Source organism: Prinia subflava, chromosome 1 (assembly GCF_021018805.1).
Source record: "Prinia subflava isolate CZ2003 ecotype Zambia chromosome 1, Cam_Psub_1.2, whole genome shotgun sequence".
In the NCBI taxonomy this organism is placed as follows: Eukaryota; Metazoa; Chordata; class Aves; order Passeriformes; family Cisticolidae; genus Prinia; species Prinia subflava.
This window is the reverse complement of record NC_086247.1, coordinates 139797013-139817000: the sequence shown is the minus strand read 5'-3', so window position 1 is coordinate 139817000 and position 19988 is coordinate 139797013. Positions and strand designations below refer to the sequence as shown.

General features: G+C 38.7%; 1 protein-coding gene across 1 annotated transcript in view; it reads left to right on the top strand.

The window, feature by feature from the left end:
- ITGB1 (integrin subunit beta 1) overlaps positions 1-19988 on the top strand; it is a 43510-nt gene that overhangs the window by 7937 nt on the left and 15585 nt on the right. The window contains exons 2-9 of the mRNA XM_063414980.1: positions 11621-11690; positions 11911-11996; positions 13494-13716; positions 15707-15877; positions 16196-16434; positions 17631-17786; positions 18795-18890; positions 19704-19793. Coding sequence (XP_063271050.1) covers positions 11621-11690; positions 11911-11996; positions 13494-13716; positions 15707-15877; positions 16196-16434; positions 17631-17786; positions 18795-18890; positions 19704-19793 — 1131 coding nt within the window. The remainder of the gene's footprint in view (positions 1-11620; positions 11691-11910; positions 11997-13493; positions 13717-15706; positions 15878-16195; positions 16435-17630; positions 17787-18794; positions 18891-19703; positions 19794-19988) is intronic.

Below are 19988 nucleotides of genomic sequence, written 5' to 3'. Positions count from 1 at the left end.
TTCTGCAGCAATTTATACCAGCTGTAGGTCTCAACTGTCCCTCCTGCCTGTAGCTGTGCAGTTTTGCCATCCTGCTTGCATCAGCTGTGGAAGTTCTAGGGCTGTACATTAAGTTATTGAAATAACTGTTCTGGTTGAAAAACAGCTTGGCAAAAAATAAATTTTCAGCTAGATTAGCTGTTGCAGCTGGGAGACCACATGCACTGCAAGGGACATGCTTCAGAGCCAGGGGAGGAACGGGAAAAGCTGCAACTCATAGCGAGAGCGGGTGGCACCGTGGCAGTCCAGAGATAAGTTGGCATAAACTGCCATGGAACCTCACAGCATCTGCTCATGCCTGCTTCAGTGCTCTTCTGACTTGAGTAATCCATCTTAACTTGCTAGATGAGGGGAGAAATCACTCAGCAAGGTGTTACTGCTCAGCTTGTTGGGCTGGCTCAGCTAAGAGGTGAAAGTATGGTCTGCAGTTGGCACCAAAGAGATGAAGGGTGCAAAGGGGGGAATTTTAGGGTCTGGAGAAGCTGAGCTGTCTCCTGGGTTCACTAGGAGCAAACTGGTAGAGGTACTTGGCTACCAGGAGAAACCTCATCTTCTGTTTTACAGTGCTCTTAGAAGCAGGACTGCAGGCTTAAAATCCCCCTCTGGAAAGCAGCAGAAGTGTATGAATAGGCGGATTTTTCAGGCCAGGACTGCTTCTTATGAAGTACTTCGTGATGAGTCTGGGTGGTTTTGGTTTTGATTTTTTAATTAAAAAAATCTTTTAAGATTGAAGTTATTTTTTTCCTGAGACTGATGAGTCTTTTGCAAGTGCTCAAATTTGCATTGAGATCTGGATGAAGTCCACTGTTGGTTTCAGTTTGTGCTTCTGCCTAGCCAATTATCACTGCCATTGAATTAATAATCATTGTTAGTTACGTACACAAAAATATATAACATACGTATGAAAAATTAAATATATAGAGAATTAAATTATATTCAAAATCTCACAGGTACAGATTTATAAGGCTGTATGTCATTCTGTGGGATGACCAGTTTTTTATTATTTCTGCATGATCATTTTTCTGGACACTTACCTGGCATTAAAATAATGTTGAGGATGAGAGTTGTTTCAGTACAAGTCTCATTCTAAATTGTGTTTGAATAGTGAATCTTTTAAAAAACTTGATGTTAAATATTTGAATATTATTTGTAAATATTATTTTATATGCTTGCTGGTCAAATTCTGAACTATGAACAAACAACAACAAACCTAAAATCCTTGAGTATTTTGTTCTTTGCTTGCATGAAATTTTTGGCCAACTAATTTTTTCTGATAAACTGTAAAAATAAAATCAGAGTAGTTCCCCAAACTGGCTGGCTGTGTTACAGAGCATTTGTAAACAATTCATCCAAGATCAGCTTAGGATGGTTGGCCTGTGACAGTCTGAATTTAGGCTGGTTTAGCAGCAGAGAGCCCAGTGTAATTTTCAAGGGGCAGCACCTGCCCCTTCTTAGAAGCTGTTTCCTCAGCACTCCTCTGTCCATGTGGAGGTCTGGTTTTCACTGAGGCACACAGAAAGTGGCTTTTGAATTTTGGAGGGGAAAGCGATGGCTCAAGGTCCAAGTGGAGCTGGGATAGAGGTGAGGGAGGTCCCTGAGTGGTAGTGCAGGGTCAGAGGTTGCTGGTTTGGAGATGCTGCAGCTCTGCTAATTCTCTCAGCTGCATTTAGCTTTCATCTGGGTTTTGGTTGTTGAAACTGTACCCTGAGTGTTAATGCTAGCTCCTGGTGGGTGAACTCTGCCATGTAACGACAGATGAGTTTCCGCTGAGTTTGCTCTCTGTGGTGTGCCAGCTGCTGGCTTCCTGCAGTACCTGCAGCAATAGCCAGCAACACATTGCAATTGTTTTTTCATTAAAGAAATAGGAGTGAGACATTGCATTTATTCTCTAGCTTTTTACTTAGAACATACTTGCCTCTGTTCTGCTTTTCCTTTAACAGAAAAGCTTGGATTAAAGTAAGTTTAGCCAGATGTTGTGGCAGTCATGGAGGCAGTACAGTCTCGGAAGCATCAGTTACAGTCAGCTGTGTAAGAGCTATATTTATATGCTTAACTAAACTTTTCATTTCCCCATGTGGATAAATGTGAGGTTTAAGTTGCACAAAATTAAATAGTGTCTTTATGGGAGTAGTAAGTGGTGCAGAGTGTGCAGGAATTTAATACTACCACACAGAACAGACCCCCATGTTTTCTACTAGAATGGCTCAAATCATTATGTGGTATTCCTGATTGTAATCTGTCTGTGCTAAACTTAGCCAAGAAGTCTTGTAGGCTGGAAAAAACTATGTAAACAAGTTAAATATGCAGTTTACGCTTTCTCCCATCAGAAAAAATGGTGTTATATTTGGACTAGAGAAGAAATTTATTATGGCAAAAACAACTCATGGTTCTAAAAGCATTTGAAAAGTACAGAAACAACAGATTTTTAAAGTTCTGTTTTAATCAGAATTGTGTGAAGAGATGCTTGTAATAATGAAAATCCTGAAATATTTGTCACAGAAAAATTCCTACTGATAACAGCAAGATTGAGTGCGGTGATAATTCTTACAAATTTCTGGGGACAACATGCCTTGAGTCAGTAAGGTTGTGATGAGCTATTGGAAGCTTATGTTTGAAAGTGTGGAAAAGGGATGTTTTTGACAGTGACAGTTTTACGGGGGGAAAAAACTACATATTTTTGTTATTGGCACATGTCCACATTGTATATTTATCCTTAAAGAGGAAGCTTTCTAGGTGTGCATGTACAGAGGTGCTGTAGATGCAGCAAACACTTTCAACCGCAGTATCGGTAGCAATGGGCTTGGCGTGTTTTAGTGGTTTAGGCTTGGAGAGGTGCCTTCGCAGGGTGCTTGCATGCCAGCATAAGCAGCACAGGAACAGGTTCTATTGTTTTGTCCTTTCCTAAAATTCAAAGAGCTTCATGGTATTCTTTTAGGAGTCCCTGGGTTATGAGGGCAGGATGCAGACACAGGGATTTCATAAGCACAAGAGGTTCAGAAGTGTACAGCAAGATGTAGTTGCAAACTGGATTGTCAGAGATGTAAATGTTATTGCTTAAACTAGGAATAAACCATAGGTAATCAACACGTAAAGCACATTGCTGATGTTTTAATGAGGTGTAGCTGCAAGTCTCTGAGTGCTCTGATGGAGAACATGCAGCATTGTATGTCTCTCCTAATTTAGTGTTGAACATTAAGCACAGTACACCTGTTTGTTATTCTAGTTTTCCAAAATATAGCTGTCAGAGTTTACGAAGTAAATTGCAGTTTGTGGATAACTGCCTGGTAAAAATATTTAAATAAAAAGGAATAGTTTCATGAAAAAGAGTACCTGACCTGGCTCTTGAACAGTTTTGTATATGTGGTTATCATGCACATGTTGCTTGTTCTTGTGAGCCATGTCTAAATACTACCTGTCTTTCAAGTGTTGAGATGCTTTCCAAAGCAACTCCTGAGCTGTGGAATCTTGGCTTCAAATTATGATTCAACAGGTCAAGAAAGTGTTATACAAATAGTCTCTTTATGTGTGTAAAAACCAAGCCAGGGACGTGGATGGTTAATACAGCAAAGTAGAGTTCTTAAATTGGTAATGATTTGTGGTACACTGGTACTGTGAAGATCTAGTCATGAATTACAAGCTGTGCATGGCAGTGTGTACACAACACACTTTTTGAAAAAAGGTCCTTCCTTCAAAAGTGGTGCTGACTAACCAGTGTTAATCCTGCCTCCACCACAGTACTTTCCAAAAGGCCTGAGAACAAAGGGAAGAGATCAAGGTTGCACTTGGGGTTTGCTGACTAGAAAGAGGAAGGCTCTTTGTCAGTGACTGCATCTTCAACTTGCCCCTGTGCATCTTTTTCCTGTTTTACCTTCTGTCAGCATCGTCAGCATGAAATTTCGACATGTATGAATTCTGAAATAGAATTATTTCATGTAAAGACAAATCATGGTGTGATTCTTGGGATTGTCCTGTGCAGGACAGGAGTTGGACCTCAGTGGTCCATGCATGTCCCTTCTAGAATATTCTGTGAATAAATGGGTGGGCTTTAGTAGCGGTAGTCTTCTTTACAATTTGCTATGGCACTTGTAATACTTGTGATGAGTATTACTTAGGTGTGCAGCTGATTGCAGGAGTTTGTCATAAAGAGAAATTATCAATAGTTTTGCTAGTGGAAACACAGAAGTACAGTGATACACATACAGAAATACAATTAAATCAGGCATGGTATGTAATTTACCCTATTTTAATAGGTTTGCTGTGTTTCATAAAAGTTTACACTCTATAGGTTTTTCTGGCTTTCCAGAAACTCTCTGGCTGCTTTTGGTTCCTTACATTTAGCGCCTTGTATTCACTTTTAACTTGAATCCCTAGAGAAGTCCATATAGTTTGGATTGGTCAGGTCTGCAAGAGAGGGATTTCAGCCCAGTGTGCACTAGTCAGTCATCATCCACGACACAGGGGGGTTGCAGTTGAGGCTCTCTGATGTGTCTGAGTGTGAACATACATCTGTTTCCCCTCAGCTTCCTTCAGAGTAGGGCATTTGGTGAAAAAAAATAAATTTCATACTCCAAATTATGAACCCAAGTCTCTGTTTTTTCTTGTGGACAATATGCTATAAATCTGTAAATATTACAGGGAACAGTAACTTACAGGGAACTCCACTTACACCTTCTTATCTACCTCTTGCTATGTGAGCCCTTCAGTTAGGTAGACTAGACACAAAACTGTCAGTTCATTTTCTGTCTCGGTGCCTTTCGTTCTGTGTAGCAGCTTTGGTTTAATTAAAGCTCTTACTAGTATATCCTGTAGGATGATCGAGCATTCCCAGGAAATGGGAATGCAAACCCTCTGGGGCTGAGGAGGGACTGGAGCCTTGTTATCTCACTTCCTGTGTGTGCCACAGTACTGTAAAATATCTGGGATCCAATACCACCTTTTATCATGTTCCAACTGGATCTACTTCATTTTATTTTTTTCATTGTGGAGAGATGTCAGATACCAGAAAACTTCATCATCTGCAGTTGTTCTGAAACTGCTACCTGAATTTTTTCTGATTATAGACGAAATTTATGTTTTCCATTAAGAAAAATCTTCCCCTCCACAATTCCTTACAGCCAGACACCTAAACTGGGCAGATTTGTTTCTATTCCATAATTCAAATCAAAACCAAAAAATACATTGCATAAAAATACCCAGTTGCTTTTCATTCCATTATTTAGAACTGTCAGAAAGTTGAGAGCTCCTGTGAAACCCAGAAAAAAATACCAGCAAATTCTATGTAAAAGCAAAAGTATGGTCAAACCATGTGAGTGCTTGTGAAGTTAGTGGTTCAGTCTTGAAGCAGCTGTGTCCTATATAGACTAACAACACCCCATACTCTGGGGACAGAGGATGTTACCATGAACAGCCTTCCAGCTCTGTTCTCATGAGCTGTGGCCTCAGCCTGCTCGTACTTGTACTTGAACATTTCATTTTTCTGCTGAAGAGGCCGTGTGATGTAGGTGCCCATGCTGGGATTTCAGCAAAAGACAAGAGGCTATTTTAGAACCTAACACCTACTGGTTTTTCCCACTGTATTCAGTCCGTTTTGGTGAATTTTAAGCTACTTGATTTCATGGGAAATTTTTTAGAGCTGTATGAATAAACTGTGGGTAGTAATGTAGTGTAACTCAGAGTCTTAGCAGTTGCATTACTCTTCATGTTGGTCTGCTTTGCTGGGCATGGGAGCAGGGCACAGTAATTTCGATGTCAGACTTGTAGAGTTGTGATATCTTTTCTTATGGTTTGGGCATGCAGAAATGTGTATTCTCATCTCTTTTTGGACTCCCAAGCCTGCCAGGGGAATATTCTGAACTAACAGTGACATACACTAATTGTGGCAGGTGACCTTACAGAACCATACTGGAATGACGGAGCTGGTCTCCCAAACCTAAGCAGAAAATCAGTTTCCTGTAGATTTTTAACTCTCTTGTAATTGAAACTTAAGTCCTAACTGGTTTATTATTTTAATATATGGTGCCCTGCTAAAGCAGTGTTTATGAAAGCGATTCTCATAAATATTTGGAGACTTGTTTTATTCTATTAACTTAGAAATAACTGGCAGAAGTTAAGTCCACTGTGAAATACTGTTAGTTCTTTTATGCTGTAGCATCATGGTAGCAAAAGTTGTTATGTCTTAGTTTTCTCTGGAAACATTTTGAGTAAGCAGTCTTGATGTGCTGAACTTCTTGTGTAAAAGTTATTTCAGTACTAAAGAATTTTTTATTTTGCACTTCAGTCTGGGATAACGTCTCATTCTTTCCATATTACTGCAAGCAGTCCAAAACCTGCTGCGTTCATGTCTGTGAAGTTACCAGGGGCAGAAGGAACATTGTGGTCCTGAGCCGTGCTGTTAGGCTGTAGATAGGCTGTTGGAGGAAGGCTTACCTTGAGCATTACCATTTGGATTGGTGTGTTGCAAAGTCCTGCTCTTGGGACTGCACTTCTGTTGTCCATCTTGACTTTTCCCATCAAATTCACTTTTCCTACATGGTGAAAGCTAGCTAGCTCATCCCTGATGAAGCAAGCTCAGGAGCTGGGCCTCTGTGAAGGCCAGCCATCACGGGGCTGGTCTGCATCCAGGGAACAAATAGTTTTGCAGGGTGAGTTTAGGATTGGGTTCTTCGATTAAAATTGCTGGCAATTCAAGCACCAGTGTTTATCCCAAATCTCTGCTTGCTTAATGAGGAATGCATCATGTAGTCTCTTAATGGTGGTCCTGAAATTTACTGTGCAGTGTATTCCAACTGTACTTCAGTATCACAGTAACACTGCCTAAATAAGTAGATAAGATAGCTGTGAAGGTGATAAATGAAGAACTACCAATTTAAGATTTGTGGGAAAATCTATACCACAGGCTTGAAAGCTTTCCTCAAAAGTAATTTTGTGTAAAACTATTGGTGCCTCACTCGGTGGTATGCTTCTCTCAGAACAGCAAGATACCATTTTACTGCTTTCACTTCTAGTGAATTGCTTCTTTACAGTGAATAATTGTACAAGCAGGTATGTTTAGAGTTGTTTCATGTGCAGGCAACTTGGGATTGTAATTAATGACATGTGTTGTGGGAGTTCTGTCAAGAGTATCTGCAGATCATTGCTAGAGGTTTGTAGTGTGATTGCTGTCCCGTGTCACTAAGGTTGTTTGGTTCTTCAGTCTCTTCTTTCCCCCCCACTTTTTTTTTCAGAAATGTCAATGGGATTCATTCTGCCGGTCAATTAAATTCACACTGAAAAGTATGGTCCTCAGCTATTGCCAGAAAACCTTCTGGAGGGAGGGAAGAAGGAACTGTTTTACAGGGTAGCCATCGAGTTCTGAAACAGGCATCTCCAGAGACTATTTCATTCTGCTTATTTTAGAAACGTGTCTCTTCCTGCTCCTTTTTTAACCAGAGCCTTCATGCCTGGGGGTGGGGGCTTGGCTGTGTGACCAGTGTAGTCCAGCACACAACCACAGGCTGTGGCTGAGCAGCAGGAGCTTTTGCTTCCCCACCTCCTCCATCTTCTCTTTTTCTGCATCTTCATCTGACCACTTCTGCCACACCAGGATAAGCGATTTGGTACCCAGGTGGAAGAAAACAAGACTCCTTCTTTGTTGGACTAGTTTCAGACAGATGTTTTCTTGGTGGCCTGGTGGCCATAGTAATGCTGGCATTGATCAAAAAGGAAAGCAGTAAGAATAATCAGCCAGGAGGTTGATTAACAAGAGCGAATAATCAACAAGGAGGATGGGGCAGCTCTCTTAAGTGACTTTCCATCCTTGCACTACATGAAAGTGGCTGTAAATGCAACATCAGCTCTGGGAGGAACCAGTTCTGTGCAGCATTTCTGAGCCAGGATTTAAAGCCATGAAAGTACAGCTCATGCTAAGAGGCGTCAGGCTGCGGGAAGCACGAATGCGAGTCCAGGAGTGTGAGTTGTGTATTCATTTCTAGGTTTATAAGTGCACTTAGAGAGGTGTGTGGGGATATGAGGAAGGTGAGTGTTGGGATGCTGCCTCAGAAAGGTGGCAGCTCAGCTCTCACTGCACACTGAAATGTTTCCCCCGTGGTTTGGTTGCATGTTTCAATGGAAAGCTTTGCAATAAGGCACGGTTCAGAATGCAGCAGGGGCAGATGCCGTGTGGTGTTTTCCTGTGCTTGCCATCAGCTTGGTGGATACTGCATTTCCGGGTGAGATGAGGAGCAGCTCAGCCAAGGGGAATAATACTGCAGGAGCCTAGCACATTGTTGTTAATATTGCCTTAATATCTGTATAAACTGTGGCCCATGGCAGTGCTGAACTGTAGAGTGATGAGAGGAGAGCAGCATAGCCATCAGTATTTAATTTCAGAGGAATAAATATCTGTAAAACTCTTCCCTTTCTTGATCCTATTTGCCCAGTTAATTTTCTGCAGGGATGCTAGTGCCATTCCAATAAATAAATTTGAAAAGGCTTCAGTATTGTGGAGTGGTTAATTTCTAAATATCTTGATGATTAGTAGAATGTGAAAGTTCTAAATACTTAATTTACAAATTCAGAATTCTATGGAGAAAAAATCCTTCCTTCTTTTTGTGGTCACTTAATGAGTCTTTCGTTTCATATTAAAAGCTCCAGAAATTTCCATCAAAGCTGATTTTATAAAAAAAAATTTTTTCTTCAAGCATTACTGTTTGTCGAGACAGCAAAAAAAAACCACTTGGAAAGCATTAAATCTAAACATTTAAGGTTATGTCCATGTTTGTTTTCCTAAAATATTTAACAAAAACAGAGTATGATTCACAAATGTGCAGAAAAAAATTTAAAATCAGTTTTTCAACAGCACAGCATTTGCAGCCTTTTAAAAAGGATCCAAGTAGTGATACAGTTTTTATTAAAGAGATTTCAGTCACTTGGCTTTAAGTTGCATTATTTTCAGGGAGGAAAAAAACTCCTTTTCAATGATTCTGGAATATTTTTCAAGGATTTAGAAAGGGGAGAACAAGTATAATAATAGAAAATACTTCAGTGTTGCGTAAAAATAGTAATTTATTTCTTGTAACAATTGGGGTTTTTTTTTTCTGTTGTAGTCATCTGTGGTTGAATACTGACACCACATTCAGTTGTAGCTCCACCAAGGCTTTCCAAAGGCTTCCTTTGGCAATCCAGCATACTCGGGAGTTATTTGTTTGGATTTATTCCCTCAGTGGAAAAATCTGCAAGAGGGCAGTTCCCAGTGCTGGCTGGGGACCTGCAGGGGAATGCATTTGACGGAGGGCCGGAGGACGAGGGTGTGCATGGCTTTGCTTGCACGGGACAGCAATCAGAGCTGAATCCAAAGCAGCAGCAGCTCTCTCTCTGCTGGTGTTTCCCAGCGCTTGGCAGCTGGAAAAGCTGCTCGGCTGTGGAGGGAAAGGAAGCGAGCTGCGTGCGCCGCTGCGGGAGAGGCAGCGCCGCAGCCATATATGGGAACGGACATTTCCCGTGTTCCCTGCGCCGGGACGCTGCCCGGAGCCGCACTCGTCATGGGATGCATTTCCACTGGAACCTTGCTCTTCCAAATGGTCTTAATCATAGCTTAGCACTGTGTCACATCTTTGCTGACTTATTTATATAGTCTGTGTGGACTGGCTGTGCATCCACTCTTAGTCTGCCCTAAAAAGGTGAACTGTTTATAATTTTCTCGTCTAACAGAACGAGGCTGACAGAAAAGATAGTACTCACCTGTTGCCAGCAGCTTGGCTTTTTTCTTCCTGAAAAACCCACCCCGTTCAGGGCTGTACTAAAAGCAAAACTGCTTCTTGAGTAGCAAAATATCCTTTCACCTGAGGGAAGCAAGCTTTGCTGAACACCACATACCTACCATAAAACCAGGAAGGAAAAGCCTAAATGTTGAGCAGCCTGGTGAGGACTTGCTGTCCAGACTCCTGCTGTGGCAGGTGAGCTCCTCACCATGTAACCACTGACTTCCCAAGCCTTGGTTCAGTCTCTTCATCTGTCTTCCACCTGCTCGCATTCCTTGGGTCACTGTTCCCCTCTGACTGAGGTTTGTGGTTGCACAAATTGAATTTAGGTGATGGTTTATAAAGGGACTTAATAAGAGAGTATTCCTGGAAGAGAGCTTTTGTAAATGAAGGACTGGTCACTTGCAGCAGTGTGCAAAGAGAAATTTGATTTGCTTACATGCAGTAAGTGGTGTTCGTAAGTTAAGATACGGTTCGCAGTTCATTTTTTTCCCTCTTTTTTTTAACCAGTCATTTCTTTTGTGGTTATGCATGACATCTATCAAAAGTAGTTCAACAGCATATTCTCTTGATTCTCCGGTGTCTAAACTCCACTGCCTGTCCTCTAACCATAGCATCCACTGAAAAGTGAGCCAAAATGATTTATCAGAAAAATATGAGCCGTCTAATACTGTTGTTGGATACAATTTGTTAGCAAAGGATTGGCTTCTGTTTGAAACTTTCCCCATCAGATTCTGGAGCGACCATCCCTCCTGTGATAGGTCTGGCTGGATGTGCAAAGTAACAATTGTGTTTCAGTGTGCAAAAACCAAAGCTCAACTGCTGGACTCATTTCAGCATTGCTTACTTTGTTGCTAATTTATACGAAAAATAGTACCTCTTCTAGAAAAATTACATATTCAGTTCAGGAGATCCTGCCAAATTCACTTTTCCTTGGCTATAGTGCAAGATATTTTTTAGAACAAAAAGTTAGTAAGTTATTAAGAATACTTTTGTTTCCAGGATGTCTGGGAGAGGCTTTAAACTGGCCATTACCATCTAAGTTCTCAGAACTCTTATATAATGAATAAAAAAGAAATAGAATTTAAAATAGTATCAAAATTTAAAAGACAACTGCCCCAGACTGATTACCTGCTATTAAGGTGGAAAAAAATTTAAAGAAATTTAGCCATTCATTAATACTTATAGTGCTGAACAAAGTGGTTTTTTCTTTGATATGGGTGGTATTCATTAATTTTCTGTTGTCTGAAGAAGAAAAAACAGAGTTTATGTCAGGGATGCTTTATGATGCATATTTTGAGAGGAAATTTCTTGTTTGTTGTATTAAGTGCAAAGTTAATCTGTAAAATGCCCTTTGAAGATTCTGAAGAAAATATTTTGTAAAGGGCCTTGGTGTTTATCTTGAAGCAGAGATGTGAGTGTAGAAGCTCTGTTTCCGTCCCCTATTGCTGTGGTGGCTTTATTTAGAAGTGTCTCTCTGATAACATCCAGAGCATGAGTATTTTTTTATAAGGTGTTAAAAGATTGGTCTGGGTTCTTCCCCTGGGTGAGCAATGTTTCCGAATTTCTCATAGCTTGCTAGTTTACCTGGCAGAAGAGCATTTCAAAATAATTTAAAAAGCTACCCTGTTTGATGTCTTCAAAATACAGTGTAGCCCACAAACATGGTTTGTATTAGGGGAAAACTGTGAGCTGGTACAACTGAGATAATTAGATTTGCATTTGTTCCATGTTTCTTGTCTCCTCTGAAACACAGTTGTATGTCCACAGCTTCGTGAAATTATTTTTTTGCACTTACTTATTACAGTAAATCACCCGCTTTGGTTTCTGTTCTTGTCTTCCAGACTAATTTCAAATTGCTCACGTGTGCTGGTGTCCTGTGTTGCTTGATATGGAATGGATTTGCCCAGCAAGGTAAGGCACTTGCTTGCGTTGCAGTATTTAATTGCTACTTTAAAACTGTGTCTGTTTAGCAGTTATTTATATGCATAAATACAACCTCACTAGACAAATGCTAATGGCAGTAGGTAATAACCTGTTTGTAGTTGGAACTTAGTTTACAAAACCAGAGTGAGATGCTGTTGTTGTAAACACCTTTTTACAAATGAAGTGACAGATTTGCCTTCCTCTCTAGGTGGAAGTGACTGCATAAAAGCTAATGCAAAGTCATGTGGGGAATGTATACAAGCAGGACCAAACTGTGGCTGGTGTAAAAAAACAGTAAGTGTTGCAAAAACTTTTAATGCAAAGTCTTTTTATGGTTTGGTTTCTTCCCTTTGTTTTCAAACTTTAGTGAATACTTTACCCACATAGAAAGGTCTGTTTTCATGAATAATAGTTTCCTTTAGTTCTTCAATTTGATACTTATTTGCACTTTAAAAATCAAATACTATGGTTTTTCTGATTTGAGTATAAATGTTTTTCACAATGTGTTTACTTCCCCTTTTCTAAATCATAACTATATACAGGCCCTATAGGCTGTCTCATAGTTATTTAAAATTACTCCAATGTGGACTCTGAGTATGCTTAATTATATTCTTCCAGTGACATTAGAGTAAGAGCTCATTTTAGACAGATGTAGGTGGAGTAGGGAAAGAGATTGAAGGGGATTTTTCTTCTAAAACAAAGATTTTCAAAATTTAGTTTTCTGTTGGTAGACTTGAGGAGTAGGAGATAGGTTTGTGTTGGTGAGTAGTTTGTTCCATTATGGAACAAAAAGGGTATGTTCTTAGGTTAAGAAAAATTAAGTTCAGGAAACTAGGAAGTATAAGATATAACCAGTGTATGCTGATGCATCTTCTTCAAGTTAGAAGAAAATGTTTTCTATAGTTCTTCTTTGGTTTGATATTGGAAACTGAGGAATTTTCCTGTTTCTTGCTAGGAGATGATAATTTATCTTTATTCTATATATTGCCTACATGCTATTCTCCAAACCAGCTTATAAATTTGCAGCATTTAATTAAACTGACTGATTTTATAATTTGGTCTTGAGCTATCAGATTTCCTGTAGGTCTGTGTCACCAAAAACTGACGAGCTTTAGTATGCATTTATTTAGATGCATATTTTCAGGAAGGGGGCAGAATCAGAATTGCCAAGTTTCACAATTAGAAGCCTTATTTATTTATATTTGAGGTTAAAGCTTTTTTAAGGTTTGAGGTAATGATAATTTGTTGTTGAGAACAAAGTTAAGGATTGGTTTTGCTTATGGGTGTTACTTTCAGATTGAATTGCCCCAAAATAAGAGTTGTCTGTCTTTGCCCTGCTCTGTCAGCATATAGCTATTACTTTGTTGTGGAGTACCAAGGTACACTTACATAATCTTAATTAAAAGGAAAGAATGTTAAAAGCAGACTGTATAAGTAGGTTCATGTTATTGGTAACTATGTGAAAATGAAAGATTTTTCTACTTGCAGTTACTTTTAGAGTAGCCAATTTAAACAGATGTCCTTCTTCTGATGGAGGTGATATTGGGCTTTATTTTTTTTCCTCTTGCTTGCGTCTTATACACAGATAAGTGTAAGTAGATGCAAACTCCTGGAAGTAAATAGTAGTCACTGAATGTATGTAGTATCATTTCATATATTTCAAGACCGTGTGTTTTATTACTGAACTTTAGAAAAAAAAAATGTGATGATTGTACAAAGAGCAGTTGTGGGTAGAATATAACAACTTGCATGTAGCTGTAAACTTGATACTCTTTTGCCTTTGTTTTCTAGGACTTTTTGCAAGAAGGAGAGCCAACATCTGCCCGGTGTGATGACTTGGCAGCACTGAAGAGTAAAGGCTGCCCTATGGAGGATATAGAAAACCCCAGAGGCAGCAAGCAGGTGCTCGAAAACAGAGAAGTAACAAATCGTAAGAAGGGTGCTGCAGAGAAGCTGAGACCAGAAGCCATTACACAAATCCAGCCACAGAAATTATCACTGCATCTAAGAGTTGGTAAGGACAGTTTCGTTCTAGTTTTGGGGTGATTTTTCTGTCACCACCACGTGTCTGCATTTTTTTATTTGCGTGTGTAACCATTTTGTTATAGAAATGACTATTTTTCAGATAATGTCAATGATAGTAGAGCCATTCAGTTCAACTCCAGGTGCTTAGGTCTGCCAAATTTGATTTTTAAGAAAGATTAGATATTATCACTTGTTCTATTTTCTCAATAGAACTCAGAAGAAAATTGATACAACATGGATTGTTAGATATATCAGAAAGGTAAAATTGTTTTGTTTTCAGTATTTTGTAGTTGGTTTTCTACAGTGTGCTTGTAGGATGAAAGTAGAGTAGTCAGCAAAAACTTCTAAGTTATGAGAGCATTTCCTTTTGCTTGAAGTACTGCTGTTGCCTGAAGTCTGCATGTCTGAACAAAGTGGTTTTGTAGTTATGCAGCACAATTTTTGGATTGCTATGTAAAATACCTTCCAGAGGCTAAAGATGTGGACACAGAACCACAATAATGAGAAAACAAAGTAGTTGTGGACCACTTCTAGCCTCTGAAGAGAACTTTATCTCATTCAAATGAGGGGGGCAAGGAGGAGCAGGGCTGGTGGCTCACTTGAGCACAGTGGAGATTGTCCTCCAGGAGAGTTCTCAGGTACTGTAGACCCAGGGCAGAACAGCTGCCTTGTATTTTCCTGGAAGAAGAGCTTGTACTTGGGTCAGCTGCTTGATGGTAGTTGCAGTAATAATTGGAAGGTGATGTGAAGCAGGCTCAGCATGATGTAGAGAGGAAAGAAATGAAAATGATTTTGCAATTTTGGTATGGCTCCTGTTTCTTTCTAATGTGAACTTTTTTGCTTTAAAGCAAATTATTGTTCCTGTGTTGACACAGAAGTTTCTTCATCAGAACATAGCAGGGACCTGGGCAACCAGAATCTAATTACCCAAAGATGTTTGTAAGCACTTCCATTGGTATAAGTTCTCTGAGGGACTGTGTACTTGCAGAGTACTTTCTGTGTAGGCTTTTTGAAATACTAGCTAAGGAGAATCTAAACAGATTTTTGTGCTGGGTTTTTTGTGTTATGGTTTTTTTCCCCCTTTGTTTTGTTGCTTGAGGCTTTTTTTGTGAAAACCATGTTATATAGCTATGTGATCCACATGCTATTCAACTTGCCCATTTAATGTTTTTCTCACTTTATTAATTTTGCTCATGTTTAGCAAATGTTTCCTAATTATTAGGCAAACTTAAATAGCAGCAATACTACCATTTAAGCTCAATGACCAAGGGGAGTGGGAAATCCTATGGATTTAATTCCTTATTTCATGTAAAATAGGCAAAAGATACAGTTCCAGTTTCTGGGAAAGGGGGTGTGTGGTGTGTGTGTAATCCTTCTGCACTACCTTTCAGCATCAGAGACTGAGACTGCATTCTTCTCTTGGTAAAATGCAGGGTCTGGGCTTACAATCACAACAAATACTAACTTGCTATTTTCTCACTGCCATTTCTGTGCTCTGAGCTTCGTAGATGTGAAGTAACTTGCTGTATTTCACCCAGAACTCATTTTTTCTTACAAATCTATTAAAACAATGTGGATTTTTAACTTTTGAGAATTATTGAAATAGTCTTGGATGAAAATAGGTGTAGAAAATTTGTACTATTAAAGTCTTACAGGAACTTTGTTAGAATGATTGCAAGTATGAAGATTTGAAATTGCAGCAACTACCAGAAGCTTTGGTTTTGGCATGCTAATTTTTCTGTGGGGAGATAAAGTACCTCAGAAATATGAAGCTGAACATTTGAAAGAAACAGTTGTTGATATTTTTTTCATCGTAATTTGATGTTAAGCATTTCAGTCAACAGAAGAAAAAAATAACTCACCTGCAATTCAGAACCTTCATAAGGATTTACAAGACTTTCCTTAGAAAGGCATTTTCCTTGCCGGTGCAGTTATGGAATTTTTAATGGTTTCTGTTTGTTGTTTAATCTCTGAAACAGGGGAACCCCAGACATTTTCATTAAAGTTCAAGAGAGCTGAAGACTACCCCATTGACCTGTATTATCTTATGGACCTCTCCTATTCTATGAAAGATGATTTAGAGAATGTGAAAAGTCTCGGAACAGCTCTGATGTTAGAGATGGAAAAAATAACTTCAGACTTTCGGATTGGTAAGAAAGATTTGTGTATTCTAAAAAAACAATAATTAACCCCCCCCCCAAGTTTTCCTTCCTGATGTTTTTCACATGATTGTATATGAAGAGTATTTTTTTTTTCAATTTAGCAGTATTATGGCAGATGTTCTAATACATAGGACCTGTTGAACACCATAGAAGTATTTGGCATTGGTGGAGAAGGTGGGACATAAACAACTATAAGAGCTATTTCTGATGTCAGTTCAGCTATAATGCATTTGAATTCTGTTGTGAGATAATAGAAATGAGACTTCCATTCTTCAGCTTACATGGATTTTATTGTTTTTGTCTTAGGCTTTGGCTCTTTTGTAGAGAAAACTGTGATGCCTTATATAAGTACAACACCAGCCAAACTCAGAAATCCTTGTACAGGGGACCAGAACTGTACAAGTCCATTTAGCTATAAAAATGTGCTCAGCCTTACCAGTGAAGGAAACAAATTCAATGAACTTGTAGGTAAACAGCACATTTCTGGAAACTTAGATTCTCCTGAAGGTGGATTTGATGCAATAATGCAGGTTGCAGTTTGTGGGGTAAGTGTGTATTTTTATTTTTTTTTTACTGTTCTATTAGATTAAATTGTTTGAATGCAGCCTTAGTGTTTCGTGGTGGCTGGCATTTGAATATGTCACCTCCTGCAAGCAACACAGGGCAGGTGAGGAGGAATTCAGAGAGTGAATGAAACTGAGTGTGAAAGTGCTGAACAGAGGTCTCGATCACAGCACGTAGAGACAAAGACTTTAAAGTTTGCAGTAGAGGAAGAGTCATGTTCTGCTTAAAAGCATATGAGATCCTGAGTAAGCAATTGTTCTCATATTATTTTAAAGGTCTGTAAGCTTCTTGTGGTCGTGGTTGCAGAAATTTGGTGTATTGTGACTTCTATTCATTTCTCAGAAAGTAGATGGAAAACTGGGTTTTTTACTTATTTTGAAGGCCTAAAGATACTTTGTTACTGTTGTTTTGACAGACTACTCTATGTACCTGTACCAAATGGACACCCAAAATAGCAATACCCAAGTTTATTGCTTTGTTACCATATTATTTTTGCTGTTGATCAATGGATTCAAGACTTTCTGAAATTATTTGGAGTATTGATTTTAAAGTGCAGCATTTTTCATAAGCCTTCTAGGGTTGTGTTTGGTGGTAACTTGTCAGTGTATGACACTTTTACATGGTCGTCTTTGGTTGAATTAGCTATGGCTTCAGCTCCATGGAATAATTTAAAGAAATAGGAAGGGCCAGTTTACATAATCAGTCTCTGCAGCTGTGAGCCAGGATGCTCATGGGGCAGTCCTCTGGCAAGCACTGTGTGTGCTGGGTGCAGATCTGCACTGGGCTGGCAAAGCCTGATGTTCTTCAGAGTCCAATGCTGGGCAGGTCAGTGCTGCACACCAGGGCCCTGGGGCTGCCTGGTCACAGCATGGGAGTGGATCTGATTTCTGATCCCTGTCGCTCTTCAGATACTCCAGTGAGAACTGAACAGGGTCTGTCTCAAAAAGAATCTTTTTTGCCTTTGATGAACAACCTGCAGCAGCTGTTTTGGAGCAGACGTTTAATGAAACACAAGTGTTTCCAAGGTTTGCATGAATTAATGTTTTCCAGGGTGACACTTTTGCAATGTAGCTTCTCCTAAGTCTGTCTACTTTTCCATACACTTCTCTCTCAAGTCTCCAATGCTTTAAAATAAATTGGTACAAAATACCAAAAATCTGTTTGTGTTTTTCCCAAGGAACAAATTGGCTGGAGGAATGTTACAAGACTGTTAGTGTTTTCCACGGATGCTGGATTCCACTTTGCAGGAGATGGTAAACTTGGTGGAATTGTTCTGCCAAATGATGGGAAATGTCATCTGGAAAATAATGTGTACACAATGAGCCACTATTACGTAAGTCTTTGTATCATCTTCTAGGGAAATGAATATTTTATGATACTTAAACTCAAAAGAACCCATTCATCTGGTATAGTTTCAGACCATTATGTCTTAGAAAATTTATCTGTTTACATCAAGTGACTTTAGCTAAACTAAAGCAAATGTGCAAGAATTAATCCAGGCTTAATTGGAAAATTTCAAGAAATGACAACTTTCAGGCTATGATTATGTGTTGCTGGATTTTAACCTTTTTGATGACTAATAATCGTGTATGCCACACTGAATCACAGAATATTCTGAGTTGGAAGGGATGCACAAGGGTCATAGAGTCCAACTCCTAAGTGATGGGCTTGTATGTCCACTGGAAAACTGGGGGCTGTTTCATTATCTTATCATTTCACCAGTCTTCATTTTCAGAATAGTTTACTAGTGAAAAATACTGCAAAATATCTCCTTGAATAGTTTTTTAAGACTGAAATCTTATGATGCAAAGTTTATGGTAAGATTATGGTTAACATTGCCTTTGTGGTTTATTGGAAGGGAGATCAGACAGAAAACACAAAGAGAAACATTTACCAAATGGGGTAACCACAATAAGCTTTACCAAGTTTGTGTGTTGGTATATTCCTAATTTTGAGTGAAAATTGTTCAGTAAAAACCTAAAATTAATTCAGTTTTACTTCATCATTTCTTTGTGAAACAGTGCAAAAAATAGTGGTTTTGAGGGACTGAAGATAATTTTCTGAGAACATTAAGATTAAGGATTTAACTTTTTATATGGCATGGAATGTGATAGTGAACATGTGAAGAAAGCCTATCTTCATGAGGCATATAAGAAATCTTACCAATGCCTGTTTGTTTTCAGAGGTTGTTTTGCTTTAGAACTGTTGACATGAACATAGTTAGGAGCTGGATGTATGTTTCTAAAGACGATCTGTATTTATGAGGCCAGAGTATTTTTGATTATTTTCTAGCAACGTGCCTCAAATTTGAAATTAATTTTATGCTCGATTTTTTTTTTAGGATTATCCCTCTATTGCTCATCTGGTACAGAAACTTAGTGAGAACAATATTCAGACAATCTTTGCTGTTACTGAAGAGTTTCAGGCAGTCTATAAGGTAAAGAAACTACTCTGAAGTCATTAAAATAGACTTATTTGAAATTAAAGTAATTTTGGAAGTAAGTGATCATGGAAGTAATATTTTGCTACCCACATACTCTATTATTAAGCTTTGTTTTTATTTCTTCAAATCAAAATTGACTCTGTAATTTCCAGTGAGAAAGTGCCCCTTCTCCTTGCTGCTCTTTATAGAGATGAGTGAGTGGAGAACACATTTGCAGTTCAAATTTTTGTGAACATTTTTACAGCAAAATAGCTGAGGGGGGTGTGGACACTGAATCAGGGGACACACTTATGAAAGAACATATTTTGTCTCTTGTGCTCTATTTATATGCCCCATGTTTAAAATTAACTGAACTGCTGGATGTGATTGCACAATAGGAAATGACTATAAAGGACATGCATATTTTTCCTTCTTTTAACCTGTTTTTTTGGTTTTGGGGTTCTTTTATAAACTATATTCAAATTGTTTTTCTTTTTTTTTGTTGGAAAATGATGCCTGCCTATTTTTAATGTATTCCAAGTGTGGTTGAAGAGAGATTGTGGTCCACTTGTACAAGAGAAGGGCTTAGTATTCTGTTACCAAATGCAGAGTTAAAATGCAAAGGAGAAGAAAAGGTTGGATGTTTGTTTGTGTTAGTAGGGCTGTGTATAACCTCAAAAATTGTGTTCATCACTGGCAACACAGCTTTGTTTTCTGAAGTATTTCACTAGTTAATCCACTAACACATTGTATCACCATTTATACTGCCAATTATACTTTGTTTGCTAGTAAGACTGTACTTTCCCTTCTGTTTTTGTCTATTGAAAGGAACTGAAAAATCTGATACCAAAATCAGCAGTGGGAACATTGTCTTCAAATTCCAGCAATGTGATTCAGCTGATCATTGATGCATACAATGTAAGTTCAGATTTTATGTATTAATTTTTCTTGCTCCTAAATTTTTCAAGCAGAGACTCCAAGGTGGATTAGTTAGTATTTTACACTATAAACATACTCCATTTCTATTAAACCATATTAAACATTGAGACTCTATGGCAATAAGAGATTAGATGAGTAAAAAGATATGCTCTTAGAGCCATTTAAAATGATATT